The 19,060-nt window shown below is 49.2% G+C and overlaps 1 protein-coding gene across 2 annotated transcripts in view; it reads right to left on the bottom strand.

Moving 5' to 3' along the window:
• The window catches only part of PRAG1 (PEAK1 related, kinase-activating pseudokinase 1), a 49,630-nt gene extending 32,214 nt beyond the window's left edge, over positions 1 to 17,416 (bottom strand). The window contains exons 1-3 of one of the 2 annotated variants that reach the window (XM_023630785.2): positions 16,640 to 17,416; positions 11,219 to 11,635; positions 7,647 to 9,493 (exon numbers count right to left, since the gene is read on the bottom strand). In XM_023630785.2, coding sequence (XP_023486553.2) covers positions 7,647 to 9,493; positions 11,219 to 11,548 — 2,177 coding nt within the window. In that variant the 5' untranslated portion in view covers positions 11,549 to 11,635; positions 16,640 to 17,416. Of the gene's footprint in view, positions 1 to 7,646; positions 9,494 to 11,218; positions 11,636 to 16,126; positions 16,324 to 16,639 lie in introns of those variants that run through there. The other variant, XM_023630784.2, reaches the window with a different exon arrangement.
• Between the last annotated feature and the right edge of the window lie 1,644 nt (positions 17,417 to 19,060).

The following is a 19,060-nucleotide window of genomic DNA, read 5'->3' as shown; positions in this document are numbered from 1 at the left end:
ATCTCTATGAAAAAGATAGCCTAACATCACAGTCAAGAAGACTCGGAAAAATTATATGTACTATGTACTAGGGAAACATAGTTTTGTTCTTATTTCCCAAACTTAAATTTATATAATAATATTTAATTTCCACTTTCAAACTATCCCTCCAAAAGATTCTGACAGACCTCCTGCCCCTTGCCCATCACCCTCCAATCAGGCGCGTAGATAATCAGTGCTACAAGCTGAAGAGTGTAAGGTTCAGTGAACACACATTGTTTAACACGATTTAAGGACTGAATAAGTAAGTTTAAGGTCTATAAAGAGAAATGGTACTTTAAATAATGGACAATTGACTTAATGGTAACTGTTATTTACTAAAATATAGAGCTCCAAAAATTTATGAAATATTCATCATCACTCATTACAACTCATGAAATATTCATAATTACTCATTAAGAAGAAACAAAACATTCTGTCATGACAGTCTGAAATTTGAGGCTGTAATCAAGGAGGATGGCCATCTTTTGCCAAACATGTTGCTTAGGTCTGCCTGAGCTGGACAGACCACAGATCCCCTCCCAGGTATGGGAACACTTAAACTCTTCAATTAGTAGGAAGAACAGTCCTTGACCATCAATGATTTTGCATTATAGATGATAAATTCTAGATTCTAAAGCTGGATTGGCAAATAGCTGGCACACGTGTCTGCACCCCTCGCTTACATAGCCCGCCTTTCTGAAGGAGGCGCACGGGCTCACTGTTTTCCACGTGGAGCTGCAGACTGCTACTCCAGTTGACTGGTAGCGGTGTGGAGGATGCAATCTAAATGCCCTCAAGATTCAAGAACATGCGGTCACAACATCTTCCTTTTGATCTGTACATATTAATAACTATTTGAAGTGCTATCCCCACTATGGCTGATTTTTAAATTCCAAAGACTCTTCTTCTCTTTCTTCCTGATCTTCAAGGTCATATTACTTATTAATATGTCGATTTAGCTCAATGATTCTCGTGCTTATCCAGTGTGGTTGTGTTTTCATTCATTTTGACTGCTGTATGGAGCTCCTGAAGAGCAGGAGCCATTCTGAAGGGCTGTCTACAATTCAGGCACATCCAGTGGTAACACCACCAGTTACTTGCCTAGGTCTTAGACTTTGGGAAAGTTTTTATAGCACATTAGTAGGCATGAAATGGCTAAAAACCAACTACCAGGAAGTCACGGGGATCATGTGATAGTGATAGATACTAAAATCAACTGGAGAATAGAATATATGAATAAAAAGGGAAGGATTTTTTTAAAGCAGCCTTTAATGTGGAAGTTCCCCTTCTCCCCTAATGAGGAACAGTTATTTATATGTCTTCCTGTTAGAGAAGCACAGAGGAGAAGCCCTCCAGCGCATCAGACAAAGGCTAATTGAAGCAAGGACTTCTATAGAGCGATATGCGGACAGCATGAACACCCTTAACACCCAACATTTTTAGGAATCTGCCCACAAGTTCATAGAAAGAAATTAACGAGCAATTCCAACACAAAGAGGAAGACACTGATCTTAAACTGAAAGTTATGAGCTGCCTGCAGAAAGGGACGCTGAGTGTTCGTTGCACTTTGTTTATCGACCCTGCTAGAGGGAAATGCAAGCTGTTTCATGAACACGTTCACAATCCCAAAATAACAACAAATCACTTGCACCACAAACAGGGAAAACTTCTCACCAACTGGTGTGTTCCACACCCAAAAAGTAGGCCGGCCATTCTAGGAACAAAGTCCCTCTGATCACTTCATGGACAGAGAGCGCTTGATCATACAGCTCAGGCTTGTGTTTGCAATTGGACCCAGAAAGCATGGAAAATCTATTCTCGGAGAGGCAAAACCACACCCTAGAATTCCTTGCAACTCACTGATGGGGGAAAAAAGTCCTTAGGTGATTACTACCTGAAAGACACATTCTTGTGGCAAGAGGGCTGGCTCCACACACCTGCTCAGCTTTAAAAAAAAAATCAGAGTAAGAACCCAGTTGCAAAAGTGAAATGTACAATCTTTGGAGAGTGACTAATCCATGAAAGGATGCATTGTGCCCACATGGTGTTTGCCCACCTTGAAGCATTAATAATTATTAACTTCTGCTTCTTTAACTCAAGGTGACAATGTTCTGCTGAGCAAGACTAGCCACAGAATTAGAATTGGGGTAGCCAGTGAAAACTCAGGCCAAGATGTATAGTTCACTCCAGGCTTTTTTTTTCTAATTCAATAATCCTTTATTGAATACCTACTATGTACCAGGCACTGTGCTAAGGTATCCTATGGGAAAGTCAAAGAAAAATGTATGAAACATGGTCCCTGTACTCCCAGGAGTTTACAATTTCTTGAGGAGATATAGACATGGACTCACTCCAACACAGTGCAAGCAAGACACACTGTGTTAATCACCAAAACAGAGGCAGAAACAGAGCACACGGGCAACCCAGAGACCTGGGTTTCAGAAAGATACTTTGATACAAGTATTTAAAGCTACTTATTCCTTTCTTCAACATTTCTTGATGTGCTAAGCATAGTTAAGCGCTTTTGGAAAAATTGAAATAAACAAAGCATGGTCTCTGCCTACAACTATTTGACAAACATTTCTTGAGCATCTATTATGTGCCGGGCACCAAAGAGGATACCATGGAATTACACACAGCTAAGTATGCTGTTTACCCTCAAGGAGCATCTGTCCTTTTTATTTTATTTTTATTTTATAAATGGTTTACATGCCTATACTAAACTTGATCTTGGATCAGGTCAAAAGACAGTTCAAGGAAAGGCTATTGTTTCACTGTTCCTGGGCACCATGCTGAGCTCACCTTTGCATTACTGAACAGAGCACGGAATGTGGGGAGAATCCAGAAGCTACCATAGCCAGCCTCATTAAAGGGAATCAAAGCGGGGCTGTGACTTTGTGGTCATATTGCACATCTCCTGATGTCATTTACACCGACTCAACCCTCGGGGTCCTTGAGAAGCAGAACCCCAGTCACTGGCTTGTTAGCACCTTGCACTGAGCCTGATAGAAAGGAGGCAATTAGCAGATATCTGACAAATTAAAGAAAGAATCTCCAGTCCCCAGCCTTAGCATGGATGTATATGCTCAAACATGGAGAGAATGTCCTAAATATTTTATATATACTACTGTTCAATTCAGTGATTTTTTCTAAAGATTGGCCCTGAGCTAACATCTGTTGCCAATCTTTTTTTTCCCTTCTTCTCCCCAAAGCCCCCCAGTACAAAGTTGTATATTCTAGTTGTGAGTGCCTCTAGTTGTGCTGTGGGATGCTGCTTCAGCATGGCCTGATGAGCGGTGCAACGTCTGTGCCCAGGATCCAAACTAGCAAAACCCTGGGCCGCTGAAGCGCAGCGTGTGAACTTAATCACTCAGCCACAGGGCCAGCCCCTGAGTTTTCTCTTTTTTTAAATTACAAAATAGGAAGCTAGGAATCAATTTCAATTCTCCCTGCTATGGCATCATTAGATGTCCAGTGTTTTCAGGTTCTAGCCACAAACTCATGGGAAGAGACCAGCTATTAATTTGCCTTGCAGGGGGCAGAATATAAACTTGCATTGTTGATACAAGTGCTTTGTTTTGTTTTTCAAGCTCGGTGTGCATGAGTGGGGGGCATTTTCTCCCCCTGAAATATCCCCAGTAGTCATTCCCCCCTCCTTGACCTCTAGCCTACTTATTTCAGTTTTGTCAAAAAGGCTAAAAATAGAGAAGATTCTTGAAGCAAATATAGTGCTTTCTCATACAAACTGTGATTTTCAAAATGCCACACGAAAAAAAGCCCGTTACGCATCAAGACTATGGGATTTCCTAGTAAGCTGCTGCCATCCCACTGTAATCCACTACAGTGAAAAGTGCCTCGAGAATAAAGCATCTGGAGCTTTAATCAGATTGGCTATGGAGTCTGGAGACAAATGCCCATTCCACTCCCATCCTCAGGGCTCACGCTGAGAGACCATGTTACAGAGAGACCACACAATGAAGTCATTTCGATTCCTCTGGTTAGCAAAGTGGCCACTTCTGTGGACAGAAAAGTGCTCCATCTATGACACTGTCACCACCTGTCTGCTGAAGCAACATGGGTGGGAGGGAGGGAGAGAGGGGAATTAAGAATGAGTTCAGAATCCCCAGAGCTGGGGAGAAACTTAAGTAGTGGGTTAAAATTACAATCAGCATGAGTGATAACTTAAAAACAAAAACATCTCTCACTTTCTTGGAGAAACTTTTCTTCCTTTTGATTGGTCTCACCTGGGTGGGGCCAGACCGTTTGGCAACTAAAACCATATAAACTTGTCTTATTTCTTATTCACTTGCTGTCCTCCAGTTCCACCTGAGTTCAGGCCTATTGTCCTAATTTGGGATTTCTTTGTGATCTGCTTGTCTCCCTAATCAAATGATTCTCCCTCAACGGACCTTGTCACTCAAAAGGCATAAGTCATTTAAGACCACGTTTGCATCTGAGAAGAAATAAAAGGCAGAAATAAATTTGATTCTTTTGCATCTTAATTATTTCCCCAGGCACTGCTGTTCTCATTAAACAACCTTAAGCCTTGAATGTGACATTTAAACTAAGAAATCCACACTTCCTTCGGGCAGTTTTTAGTTTCTTAAGCACCAGTACTTGTCGATCCTCACCTTCTAACTCCGCCCTAAACCGGGGCACGGGTGACCCAGAGATTCGGTGGGGTCCGTCAGTCTAAGTACGTGTTAGTTTGTGTGAGCAGGATGTTGCCTTGGCAACAGGAACTATGGAAGGACCCAGACTCTGCCTTACCTGCCCAGGAGGTGAGCTGGACACCTGCTAAAACACCTCTAATGGGCTTTCAGCAGATTAAATGAGCACGGAGCGCCTCTGTCCTCCATGGCAGAAACCTCCAGAGCGAGAGGTTTCTCAGGAATCCCAATGGGAGTTTACAGAGGACAACCTCTCAGATAGATAAGCTGCTGCCAAACATTCGAAACCAGACCACAGGAAAGCCGAGTCCTTCTCAACATCTATTTTTTTTTTCCCCTCCAAGTCAGAGTCACTTTTGTCAAACAGGACCATAGGCAAGCCGGAACATCATTCTCTGTTCTTCCATAGTGGCCCTGGAAAGCAGATGGATCGAAGGAAGTGTAAGTGAAAAGTCACACTGCCCTGTATGAAACGACCCTTTCTCCAGAGTTTTGCGTGTGTATAATACACATCATGAGATCCGTTATCTTTGCTTGCAGGTGAAGCTGATCCTTAGAAATAAGACTTATTTAACAGACGGCCCATGTGAAGACGTTAAGTGAGCCTTGTATGCTGCTCAAAGACCTTCTAACGCTTCTCCATCTTGGAAATTGACATCAGCCTGCCATAGTTACCAGTGTGGTACTAGCATTGGTACTGGATCAACTGTGGGCTACCTTCTCCTTAATACTCTGATTTGCCATCACCTGACCTGCTAAGTTTGAAGATTGTGGGTCCCTGGCCCCCTCTTCAGAGGAATTCACTAAGTACTGAGCTTCAGAAATAAAAGTCAGCTTATTGTCCCAAGCCTGCCCTTTTATCTCCTCAAGGGGGAAAGGTGACAACTCAAGAGAGAATGTCTATAATGCTTGAAAATTCTTCCCCAAATCAAAATATATACTAGTTTGAGTTATTTCAAATAGTACGAAATGCTCTTTTCTTTTCTCTGAGTTCTCTTAAGCTACTTAAAATTTTACTTCCTACATTTTTCTCCCAAAAGTCTTGAAAAGAAGAACTTTTCTTTTCTTTTAAGAGCTGGAACCCAGAACCTCTGAGATTCTCACCTGGTTTGAGCTGTATATAATCTAATGATTTTATCATAACAAACTGGGCAAAAAACTCTGATTTCCACCCAGATGCTAATAAAACCCTCCCTGAGTCATGTTGCTATGGCGACTGGGGCTTCTCTAAGCCCTGTGATTCTTAAATGGGAAAGTTTTAGTTTCTTCTCCACGGCTCAGGTGGTGCTCCTGGAAGTGCGCCAGGCCCGTTTCTATAGGGTGTGGGGGCCACAGCCAACAGCTTGGGGTGGCTTTTGCCTACATAATAACTAACCTCCACATTGGATTCTGTTCGTCTCATGTGAGCCTTTCAACAACAGGCTGTTATAAAAGTATTGTTATTATCCTCGTTTGAGAGAAGAGTAACCTGGAGGCTCCGTCATGGCAAGTGGCTTGCTCAAGATCCATCAGCCCGTAGGTGAGACAGATGCAACATGAATTTGATTTTCTGAGGCCAGAGCCTGTGTTTCTCACTAAGCGACGCCGCCCGAGGCTGAGAGAGCCATGCCCACGTTACTCTCACACTCTGCTCACGTCCTGTGCCCAAGGATTTGCCCTATGTCTTTAGCACAGACTTTGCAGCCAGAGTGCCAGGTACGGCTGTGCAACCTTGGCAGTGACTTCAGTTCTCTCCATCTCTGTTCTGTCATCTGTAAATTGGAGGTGGTAATTCCTGCCTCTAAGAGCTGCTTTGAGGATCAAATGAGTTCATATGTCTAACTCCCTTAGCTCCATGCCCGGCCTATAGTAAGCACCATATAAATGGAAGCTATTCTTAGCTGCTGAACGCTTCACTCATTCAGGGCGTTAAAACTGTAGCCACAGAGAGTCTGCAGGCACCTGAGCATCTGGGGGGGAGTCTAGTCCGCACGGCAGGAGGACAATGCAATACCAGAACAAAGTCGTGGTAATGGAAAAAGCCTGTGTTAGAAGGCATCACAGCCTGAGATGCCTTGATGTTCAAAGTCAAGTGTCACAGCTGCTTCTGACATCAACCTGGAGGCACGCGAGCCGAAACAGAGCCACTGAAAATGACATGACTAGAGAAAGTGTGTTCAGGAAGGCTGTCAGTTTTTGAAAAACAGCAGGTTTCTCCCTTCCCTGATAGGAATCAGTTTTTTGCTCTAATAGAAAGAATTTTTTTCCCCAGAATTTAAATTCTGTGCACAACTCAATACCTTAAAAAAGGCATTTATTTTTTCTCGAGCCTTTGAAAGGTCCTTTAAACCGGCAGGCGACAGCAGGGAGGGAGCCAAGAAAGCTGTGAGTTTCGGCAAGCTGAAATGAAACTCCATTTTTTTTCTTTAAAAATATACATCTAAGGATTACTAACCACGTGCAGGGCCTCCTCCTGTTCTGCTTTTGGGCCCAGGGCCTAATCGCCATCACGGTAACAGTTTTTGGAGCACACCTGTAGAAAGGCCTTTTTGTCTCCCCATCTCTTTGCCCCTCCAAACATTGTAGCAGAACCTCCTTAGGCCTTCTTTTGCATGTTTAAATAAATGGAGAATTTCAGGGTTTCCTTGCAAAAGCCTGCTGAAGATACTTCAGAGAGATGGAGAGAGAAAGACCACCAAATTATAAAATTATGAACACCAGGAAAGAGTCCTTGTAAATAGCCAATCCCGAGAAGCACGGCCTGGAGGTGTGTTTGCTGAGCGCTGACATGAGCAACAACTCTCAGAAACTGACAGCAAGGCTCAAGGGCCTTTGGGCAGACACTGGTGCCTGGAGTGCAAGACTCCGAGCCTGAGTCCGAAGCCCTTTGGCAAAGGAGGCAAAGACAAAGGTTTCTGGAAGAGCCCTCTGTCCTGCCAGGTGAGCTCTGAGTCACATATAGACAACTGTACTCACCTGGACTTTGGAGGCGGTGGGGGAGGTGGGAACGCCTCCATCCCACTTCTGTCCTTGGGGAACTCAAAGGCAAAGGAGGCCGATTTGCTCATCCCGGTCCCGGCTTTGCTGCTCTCTCCAGAGGAGCCATCTGTGGGGCGCAGACGGTGCCAGGTGGAGGAGGTGGAGGGGTCCATGGTGCCATTTTCCATCTCTCTTCCCCTTTGACTCAACAAGTCGGGCTCCAGCTCCTCCTCTTCCTCTATCCGGCACTGACGACTCCAGGCCCCAGTCTGGAACCGGGGCCGCCGCTGGTCCGAGGCTGAGCTGGTGGTGGCAGGCGGGGGGCACCTGACAGAGTCGCTAGTGGGGACACCGTTGGCCCGGGAAGAAGAAGCGGGGTCAGTGGGGCCCCTGGATGAAGGCTGGGGCCCAATGACACCACTGCAGCTCCCCTCACTGAGGTCAGAGAGTGGGGAGGGAGATGGTGACACTGGGGACCCTCCAGGGCTACTCTTGGACAGTTTGGGGGGAATGGCAGGCCTCCCCTTGGGTGTGTTCTCACTTGCAACGTGACGGTGGCTTTCCCTGGAGCTCAGCCCCTGGCCAGCTGAAGTCTCTTCTTCGCCGGCCTCAGAGTCCTGGCTCAAGGGCCCGCGTGGCCACTGCACCCCCACTGCAGAGTCAGGGCTGCTCAGGTAGATGGTCCGGTGGTCCTCCTCTGGGTGGGCCGCCATGACTGTGATGGTGGCTGATACCTGGGGGGCCATATCTGCCATCTCAGGGGCCACATCGGGGCCTTCCCGGTCCCGGCCCCAGCCAGATGCTGTTTTCTGAGCCCAGGTGCTGGCTGTCCGTACCTGGCCCTTGCCCTGAGCAGCTGCCACCTGTTCTGCCTTGGCCTGTGGCCTGGAAAGCCCTGGAACCTTCTTCCTCTTTGTGCTCTCAGCATAGATGGGTTCAGGCTGTACAGCCTCCCTGGGGTGGGCTGGGGGCTGGGGCTCCCCAGTTGGCCCAAGGCCCCTGTTCAAGGTCACAACATGGCAGCCAGCGTCCTGCTGCTTCCCAGACACAGGTTCCTTCACAAGGGAACAGTAATCACTCTCGAAATGGGGGGCAAAGGGGCTGCTGGTGCCGCTGCTGGCACTGCCACAGGAGAGGCCATCTGAAGAACTGGCGGCCTCTGAGTGAAGGGACGGCTTCTTGGGGCCCAGGCGGGGCAGGTTCTCTGTCGGGCCCTGGCCACAGCACTCCTTCGGGAAGCTCACAACTCGCTTCTCCTCCTCACTTGGCCCTGCACAGGATCTCTGCTCCCAGCATGTTGGCGAGCAGTCCCCTCCACCATCTCTGTGCCGGGAACCCTCAGCCTGTGAGGCATCTTTAGCGACAGGGCTCCCAGGGCAACAGTCCAGGATGGAGCAGTATTCTCCCCCTTCGCTGTCCCCCGAGGGTGAGCACCTTTGATCGCTGTCATCCTCCGAGGGCAGGGACTCCCGCAAGGGCTGTGGAGAGGCAAAGGGCCCAGGGCCCTTATGACAGCCTGATGTCATCCCGGCAAAGGCAGCCAGTTTCTGGCGGAAGCTCTCCTGAGGGGAGGTCAGCTCTTGGTAGGGAAATGTGGGTTTATCTTCTCTCCCAACCTTCTCATCGGGGAAGCTGACCGGGTGGAAGGCAGTGCTCCGGTCCCCCCGGGCCTCTCGGCCATGCAGGCCGACCATGGCATAGCCAGGGGGGCAGCGCGAGTGGCCATCTGCGGAGGTCGAGGGCCCAGCAGGTTTCTGGAGGCCGCGGAAGCTGCTCAGGTAAACTAGCGGCACATCTTCCTGCTTCGGGAGCGGGAGCTTGCCGGGGGCTCGTCTCCAGATGACCTACACAGCCCCAAGGTTAAAAGACTTACATTAGACCTTGTCAGAGAAAAAAGGAAGAGAGAAAAAGTGAGAGGGCAGTGCCGTGGCATTGTCGACTGTCTTCTGTGCTGTAGCACGCCCACCTTCTGATCTCCCCACTGCCTTCTCATCATTGCCGGGGCACCGGGGAGCCACCGGTCTTCCCAGACACTGAGCTGTGCCTCCCACCCATGGTCTGTCATTCTTTTGGCAAAGTCTGTGAGGCAGGGCAAAAGAAACTCTAAAAAAAGAACATTTTGCCTTCTCCCTCGAAACTGCCAGATGAGATAAGTTCTCCAACGGGCTTCGAAAATAGAGTTTTGGATTTTGTTTAACTTTTGCTTTGTGTTGGTTAGTCTTTTGATAACCGTGTCACAGCACATTCCTGAAGGAACCAAAGTCATAAGGCTTTTTAAAATACCTTGGGTGGCTGGTGGGACAGGGGGCAGGAGACAAGGGGGGGTTTCTGAGCTGGGTCCCGGCTTCTTTCTTTATTACCTATTTCTTCTCTCTGGGCCATGCCAAAGAGCTGCTCTGGCTCCCAGTTACAGGCAGTGACCTCAGTCCGAGCCTGCAGAAGTGGCTGGACTAGTTGAGCTATGACACAGAGACACGGACTGGCCGTTCCCATCACTGACGTCGCTGTCTTCTCCTCCTTCCCTTTTAAAGTCTCCCCCATCCCCACCTTTAGCAGCACCCTCAAAGTAGGGCCTGCACCTAGCTCCTTTCCAAGGTGATTCTGAACTGAAAGAGTCCCTGGCTGGCATCTATGAAGGCTGAAGGCAGCGAGAATGGCCCGGTGAAGGGATGTAGCCGGCTGATGAAAATGGAGCAGGCCTGAGGGGAATGGAGCTCAGTGCAACCACAGGAAATAGTTTAGAGAAACTAGAACAGGCAAGAAGTCAAACAGGTCGAAAGCAGTTCTTGAGAACATGCCCTAGACAGAGAGCTTCCTAGACATGTCTGGAGGAGGCAAGCTCTATGCACCCTCAAAATAACTGGATTTTTCTAAGGGTCACCTGTGTGCTGAGCAGAATGGTCTAATCTCTAGGATGTCACCGTTTTTAGTGATCCTAGATCAAAGCCCACAAAACCCAAACTTCAAAACTGAAAATAGGAACACTGGCTGGGAATTGGATGATATCAAGGAGTTACTGCTAATATTTTTAAGTGCGATAATGATATTGTGGTTACATTTTTATAAAGGCTCTCTTTTTAAAGATGTACTGAAATAACGTGATGTCAGGGCTTTGCTTTAAAATCACAGGGAAGGGAGGATGGGGTGGGGGGTAGCGATGAAACAAGGCTGGTCATGACTAGATGATTGTTGATGCTCAGGCTGAGAGTGGTAGATGCATGGAATTCATTATGCAATTATTGCTACTTATCTACACACGTGAAATTATTGATTGAAAAATTTTAAAAACTTTTTTAAAAAAGCTTCCTTTTTGTGCCCTTATATGTATCCAAATCAATAATTAATACAGTCTCCAAATAAACTTTGAGAGACTGGATTAATGGTTCTTAGCCTAAAGGAACAGAGAGAAAGGAGGGCTGCCGTCAGGATGGAGCAGTCTTGGGGCAAGCTGGCAGAATGCCATCCTCCAGGAGTCTTGCTCTACAGTGCCCTGTGGCTGCCAGCCAGTCACCAAGGGTTACGACAGGAGCAGCCCCTGTAAAAATACCACTGGGCTTGGTCAGCCTCACCTGCGAGACGTCAGCACTCATGTTTGCCTCTGTCCACACATCAGAGGCCTCGGAGCTCATCATGGTGGGCTTCACAGCGATGGTGGGCTTGGAGTAGGGCGAGCTGTTCACACCTTCATCTTCCAGGCGGCAGTTGTCAGGCCTGGGGGGCAGGCGCGGAGGAGGGGGCAGGCTGCCTGCTCTCGGCTGGGGGTGGCCAGGCGCCAGCTGGTGGTCACTCCGCAGGCAGAAGCAGTTCTTGCAGGACCCGGGCTTCCAGATGTGCTCCACAAAGTCACTGCACGCAGACATTTTCAGGGTCTCAGGGTTCAGTCGGATGGTCTGGTGCATCTTGAGTGGACGGTGTGCTGGTTCATCTTGCGCCCGGCTCTCTGGCGTGGTCTTGTGGGAGGCAGCAGTGGGTCACAGAGCAGCTTCCTGGAAAAGCAGAACACCGGCCTGGTCAGACATCTCCCTGCCGAGGGATGGGTGCCTTATCAATTTGAGTCTGATTGTTTGACGGGGAGTAGAAGAGGGAGGCAGGAGGAGAAAAACGGTAAAGATCAGTATTCCGTTTATTCCAAGGCCCTCATCCATTTGTCATAAGGCTCCTAAAGTCACTCTCTAGTGGTGTGGCCTTATCAGAAGCTGTAAAAACTAAACACAACTCTGTTACATGAACAGAGAGCCTAAAAGCACTTCAGTCCCCTAAAATCCTGAGCGCTTGGAGATTTGGGCACAGTGATGGGAAGAAATCACAGAGATCCGAGATGAGAAGCCTGGATCTCATTCATGCATTCCCTGCTGCTTGGGGTCTAGCAACTGGGACTATAACGTAGAAAAACAAGACTTTCCAAGTAGTACAGCAAACAAAAGTGGTGGCTTAGGGTAATAAGAACCGTGTGAGCGGGAAGGCAAGGCTGGGCCCTGCCCTCACACTGTAATCCACCCTTGTGACCAGGTGGAGATGGGCTGGGTGAGAATGGGGAGTGGTGCCGTGCTGGCCTGCCCCCCAAGGAAACCGCGTCAGGAGGTCTGGCATCTTGGGAACCTGTCCCCCTCCCCTTGCTTAATATTCCTTATTCAACCCAGTGCTCAGTGGGGTCAACAAAGCTGGAGCTGCAGGCCAAGAGGGAAAACAGAAAGAGAAATGCATGATCACTACAGTCCTGTGGTCCAGGGGTGGCTGGATAGAATACGACAGAGGGAAAAGATTATCACACAGTTATTTTTCCCCGCGGTAACCCTGGAGGTGGGGCGGTGAGCTTGCTGAAAGAATCGGTTGCCTCTGAGGGTAAAACTGAAAGAAAAGACTCTGCACCATAGAACAGAGTCATTCACCAGTAAAGAGGAGCTCAAAGGGTTGAGGATATTAACCAAGTAACCTGAAGAACACCCTGTCAGGTAGCTGTTATGCCCATTATACAGATGGGAAAACAGTGGCAATGACGTAAACTAAGGCCTGTCCATAGACACAGAGAATTTGGTGGTCCTAGAAAGAGAAACCCACTTTGCTGGCAGCCCTCACTGCGTCACTCATCACACTGAGTCACTCGCCATTATCTGTCTGGGGCTCCTTGCTCTTCTCTCCTCATTAAATGAACCGACTTCCTCATAAGGAGCGCATTCATGAGAAAATCATCCTTAAGGACCTAAGGCGAACAGATTCTCATTAAATAAGGAGGGGTTTAGCCCTGGGGTCTGCTCTCCACTTTCTTCCCGTGAGAATTTGCTTTGAGGTTGATGCTCTCTAAACTATCAACAGGACTAACTAGCTGGAATGAGCCAGGAGCCCCAAAGATCATGCCAGAATCTTTGTGGGAAGTGCTCTCTTTCTGGTCTCCCCCACACTCACAGTCAGGGGTGCTTATTCAACAAGAGCTGAAGCTAAATTTGCCTCCTTTCCCTCCAAAGTCCACCTTGAAGCTCACCGCATCTTTAAGATAAATGGATGCTCTGAAATAAAAGACAAGCATCTGTCTTTCAGCCATTGTTGTAAGGATCTTCTGCATCCCTCTCCTTAAGACGATCCCAGGTTAGGTTCTTCTCCCCTAAATACACCCATATAGTAGGTTCATTCTTTGCCAAGTTCCCCAGAAGAGGTCACTAAGCTTCAACAAGCAGAGGAGGATAGCAAGGATTTTTCTTTTTCCTAGGATCTCAGGCTGCTGAGAGCGTAAGGTTCTGTGCTAAATTTTGGAAGGAAGAAAAAGAGGAGGAAGCATTTTCTGTGTTCAACAGGGCAGGTCTCCCTACCCCTGCCCCAAGGCGGGGAGCAGGTCCTTTGCTGGGGAGCTGTTGAAGGGTGCCTAGCTCTTCTTGGCCACGGAAAAAGACAGGTCCCTCTCTCCTGCAGCCAGAGGCTCCCACGCCCCTCAGCGGATGCAGGAAGAGAGCCTGGAGACCAGTTCTGTGTGGGCCCCTCACGTTCCAGCAGCTTCACATAAGGCTGCGCTATCTGAGGAGGTGGGTGTCCAACCACTTCCTCAAGGCTACCACAGATGCACAAAGAAGCAGTTTTGGGTGGCCACGTCTCATTTCCTCCTCAACAGGCAGCCCACAGACCAAGCTTGTCATGGCTGCTTGGGGCCAGGGGTCCCCCTGTCCTTTGTAGCCATGGCCCACTACAGCCGGGGACTCTTGGTAGGCTCTGGATTACTGACGCGTGTGCAGGAAGCGTCCCTCAGAGCCTCTCATGAGTGTATGAGCGCTCTCTTCGCTCCCATCCTCAGCTCTGAAATTCTCTCACCATCGGCACAACTTTCACGACCCAACTGCTCAGAGAGGCACAGGTTTTTAAGGAGAAGTCTTTGAAGAAGAGAACAGAATGAAGCCCTAGGCTTCTCAGCATCCTTGACTCACTGCAACCTGTTAAAACTGGCTTCTCAGTTGGAGCAAACAGAATTTACCACCATGTCAAGCCAGAAAGATACTTATCCCGTTCGATCTGTCCAGAGCGGTTCTGTGCCTGGAAGTATCTCCTACGTGTTTTAAGTAGAAGATGAAAAGCTCAAGTGGCACTCAGAAAGCAGGCGCAGCGAGCGCCTACCAGTGCCAGCTCTCTCAGAAGCCTGGGAATGGCACCTTCCCAGCCCACATTCCTTACCTCTGAAGGGAGGTGGCTTCCAGAATTATGCAAATTCCCCTATTTCAGTGGGAGGCGGCAGTGTAAGATTAGAAAAAGATCTCAGCATTCTTTCTGATCCAAGTCATGATAAAATATCTTTGCCTCTGCAACCTTCTGCACTAGATTTGTGGCCACAATTTGCAAGACTGAAGCTGTCAGATACATTCCCACCCCATTTCAAAAAGAATCTGAAGAGGCCGGCTGCGTGGCATAGTGGTTAAGTTCATGGGCCCTACTTCGGTAGCCAGGAGTTCACAGGTTCGGGGCACAGACCTACACACTGCTCGTCAAGTCATGCTGTGGTGGCATCCCACATACAAAATAGGGGAAGACTGGCACGCAAAAAGAGGAAGATTGGCAAGAGATGTTAGCTCAGGGCCAATCTTTCTCAACCCCCCCCAAAAAAGTCTGAAGAATCGTGGCCAGTTTCATAAAATTAAATATTTTGGCTCAAAATATTGTCCCTCATCCTTGCATCAAAAGTTGTTTATGCTTTACCCTGAAGTGACAGAATTCCAGAAAACATTCATCTAAACAATTTATATATATTACAATTAAATTAACACAACACTGAAAAAAGGAAATATGCATGGAAAGTGCTTGTCTAGATTTCAACATGCCATTGACAGGGGTGACAGGGGTGGAGAAAGTGACAACATTAACACCTCCCTGCCCTGCCAAACACAGGGAAAGTCATGATATTCCCCCAACCTTTTAGTCTCTTTTTTCTTCTCCAATGCTAGGTAATCTAATCTCAGGGGTAGGAATGTGGTTTTTGTGGGTTAGAGCCATTACAGTCTAAACCAGTAAGAAGCATACCCAGTTCCACAGGACCCCATGATAGCAAAATAAGCGTAGAATTCCCCAGGGCTTCCTATTAAATTTCTCTCTCAAAAAGGGAAAGGGTTGTTAACATAGTTCAGGCCAGTGATCAATAAGGCCTTAGGAACCTGACTCTGGACCGAACGCATTGCAAAACTCCTCCCCTCTAGACCTTTGGGCTCTGCTATCGCTCTGCAAAGCCATGTGCTTGCTGGTTGAGCTTCACCCAAGAGAAATATACACAGTCAGCCGGCCCTGCCTCCATTCCGATTCACGGGACCCGAAAGTGGAGAGATTCTACTTTGTGTGTGTGTGTGTGTGTGTGTGTGTGTGTGTATGTGTGTGTCCGGCTGGGGAGTGAGCGGCACAAGCAAAGGTTAGGAACATGTCCACAGCACGCCTTTCAGAGGGCTCAGCCAGGGCTCAGGAAAAAGGCATCATCTCGGCCCCCCTGGAGACTCCGAGGCTGGCACCTAGCCCGGTGCCGCATCAGAGGCAGCCACTAACCTGGGGCCCCAAGACATCAACCCGGGGTCCTGGTCCGGGCAGCCCGGACAGTCTTTCCTTCTCTGCTCCATTGACAATACTGCTGCCCAGGAAAGGAAGTCTCCACACTGGCAGTCCCCAAAGCGTGTCAGCCTCCTGCCCCAAGCAGAGCAGCCAGACCGACAGAACAGTCGGTTTCCCCTCCCGGAACTCGAAGGAAAGTTTCCCCGTTTTAAAGAGCGCGATTCTCGAATGAAGCGAAAACAGCCCTCCGGCTTCCCTGTCCTCCGGTCTCAGCGTCTCCACCTCGGGCACAACCCGGGGCGCACGCGGTCCGGACGCCCCACCCTCCCCAAGCGGCCGCCTGTCACCCCGGGGGACGCCGACAGGGGGTCGCCCGCTCGGCGACCGCAGCGCTCCTCCGAAGCTCCCCTCTGCGGCCACGTTTGCCAGACAAAAAGAGGCCAAATTTGGAGAAAGCGTCGCGGGCTCACCTCGGGGCCGCGCTCCCCCGGCCTCGCCGTCTGTCTCCGAGCCGCCAGGCGCCCCGCCGGGCGCCTCGGAGCATTGTTTGCAGAGTGTGCGCGCGGTGCGTGCCCGGCCGCGGGCGGGTGTCGTCTGCCGGGCCCGGCCGGGTGGCAGCTGCGAGCGCGGCTCCGCCCCCTCCGCCTCCGGTTACGCCGCCCGCCCCGGCTCCCGCCGCACCTCCGCAGTCCCCGCCGCCGCCCCGCGCCCCCCTGGTTGAGCGCACCCTGCCGCTCGGCTCGCGCGCCTCCAGCTCCCACCCCGGCGGGCTCCGAATCTCCAGCCCCGGATTCCTCCAAACTCTCCATGCCCGGTCCCTCCCTTCCTCCCCACCCTCCCGCTCCCGATCAAGAGGCTCCGCCCCTAGCCCGAGACTTGGCGCCGTCTGACCCCCGAGCAGAGCCCCGTTTGCGCCCCTCCCCAAGGATGTCTCTGCGCGCTTCGGCATGGGCGAGTTTCGGTGTTTGCAACCTTCCTCTTACCATAATGTATGCACAGGTATTGTAGGTGTCCGGCATTCCTTCATCCAGCCGGCTCTTCGAGACCCTCGGGGGAGGGGGCGGGGAGGATAAAGCACGAGAGCTGGAGTGGCAGAACAAGAAAGCCAGGGATCGGGAGAGGAATGATGAGGTCAGGATCCCAGACGGTTCCGAAAGCAGCGTGGGCACCGCAATTGTCAGTTACCGTTGCCAGTGGGAGGAGGGTCCCGTGGGACGGAGCTGGGCTGGGAATCCTGACAGCGGGTTCCAGGTCCCGCTCAGTCCCTCGGCTGATTCGAGGCCTCAGGCAAAGCTCCTTGAGCTTTGGCTTTCTGGATGTGGAATGCAAAGGCTGGACTGGAGAGAGCTGGTCTTCCACCACGCTGGGACACTCAGGACTTCCGCAGGCCAATCTTACACCTGTGTAAGTAAGTGACTCATTCACTGAGATAAAACCGAGTCCAAGATAGTCTTCTGGCTAAAAATGTTTTAACAGAGAGTATGACAGCCATGACTCGGTCAGTCCCCTCCCTTCCTCCTGCTGCCTACAGCAGGCTCGCACCTTGACCTGGGTGTTTCCTCAGGGAGCCAGCGCCAAGGTCACCGCCTTGTGCTGGCAGGTGGGCATGTGGCAAAATGGAACAGGGAAAAGACCCCAGAAAAACACCCGTGGCCTTCTCTCTGGCTCTTCCCCTCCCCAGAGAGGCAGTGTGCTGTAATTCCAGTTAGGGTCCACTCCCTGTCAGCCCGCAGGATAAGCCTGGGAGCCCCCACCTGGCTAAGAGCAGGAAGGCTTGTTCCCCTTGAGATCCCCCGGCTGTCCTTGTGATGTGGCAGTGACATAGAAGGACTGAGGGTGAGGACGTAGGTGAAGGAAACGGAGGGAGAAGACATAGTTTCCAGGTTTGGCTTCCGGAAGAGGTCAAAGGTAGAAGGGATATAGAGACTACTTCCTCTGTGTCACTAATGTCTACTGAGTATGAATAGAATGGGGGGGGGGGGGAAGGTGTAGAAGGATGGAACCAACATTCAGTAAGTACCTGCCCTGTGCCAAGCAACCCCATGAGAGGAATTTATAAAATTCTAAAATCTATAAAATTTATAAAATCCCCATTTTATAGAGAAGAAAACAGAGGTGCAGAGGGCCACATGATTTATCAGGGCTCAACAGCTAAAATGTGGTAGTGCTGGAATTGGAACCAACAGCTCTCTGGCTCCACTGATGGGCAATTCCACTCTGCCTCACTGCCCTCCCCAAGTACTGGTAGTCCACTCCTGCTTTTCTTTCTTCCCAAAGTCAGGGGAGACCATTTGAACAAACATGGAAGGAAAACTCTAGTTAGGTTCCATTAGCATCCAACAAAACTGAAGGGTCCAGCTTGTTCACTTACCAAGACCCAGGAAGGGAAAGTGTTGCTCAGCAGGTGGGGACAAACTGATCTGCACTGGAGAAAGACAAAAATGACGTCAGGAAGTGCATACAATTCAGTTACAATGGGAGAGGTCAACTCTAGTGTTTGAGGAGTTCCCGGTCCCACCTCACAGAATTGAGCGAAGAGGAAGCACTCATTTTCCCACTTTACTTTTTTCTCTATGCTCAATTTATCCTTAATACATGAACAGCCTAAGGAACGTAATCAGAAGAGGTGAAGGCTGTAGTGTGAACAGGTTGGTGGTTCTGTGGCCTGGGACAGCAATGGAAATGTTAATCCAGTCTTTCTGAAAAATCAACTGTTCTCAACTGTTTTGCTGTGCTCACACAAAATAAATGCATTATACTGTAGCTGCTGACACGTAATGTGCATCTTTTTATGCTAGCAACGTGGCCTTAGAGATGACTTCATCTTGCCTAATGAAAAGAATCAAAAAATACTTCAAAAGACTCACTTAGATGCGCATAAAATACCCATTCTCTTAGGCAGTGCTCCACCAGTGACTGTTAAGTATGTTATCTCCTCAGTAAAGCTACGGTAAGCTCATGCATTTTAATAAACAATTCTTGCTTGAACTTCCAGCTGCACCCTGCAATGCAGTACAGTTTGTGTGTACACAGCATTCTGCAGCTAGCTACTTATCAGTTCATTTTCATGACACTTTTAACTGCAGGGCTTGGGTTCCCTGACAGAGACCTTGAACAAGAGCGATACCCTTCAGGGTTTTAGTCCATGAGCACCATTCTGTAGAAGAGAGTGGTTAAATTTGGGGAAATTAAGACAAAGGCTGGGACAGGTAGTGCTTTGGGGTGGGTAAGGTAAAGTAGTTTGGAATTGGAAAGGCAAAAAGGCAGAATGAGGAATGCCCACCGTTAAATTATACTGAGAAATGCTAGCTGGAGTATTTGAGGGGTTAGACAACATGAAGATTGGACCAAAGTAATCCCATGCATGATATCTCTCCCCAGCTAGAGAATAGATCTCAAATAAT

Source organism: Equus caballus, chromosome 27 (genome assembly GCF_041296265.1).
Source record: "Equus caballus isolate H_3958 breed thoroughbred chromosome 27, TB-T2T, whole genome shotgun sequence".
In the NCBI taxonomy this organism is placed as follows: Eukaryota; Metazoa; Chordata; class Mammalia; order Perissodactyla; family Equidae; genus Equus; species Equus caballus.
Note: the sequence above shows the minus strand (reverse complement) of the source record. Positions and strands in the feature narration are given on the sequence as shown.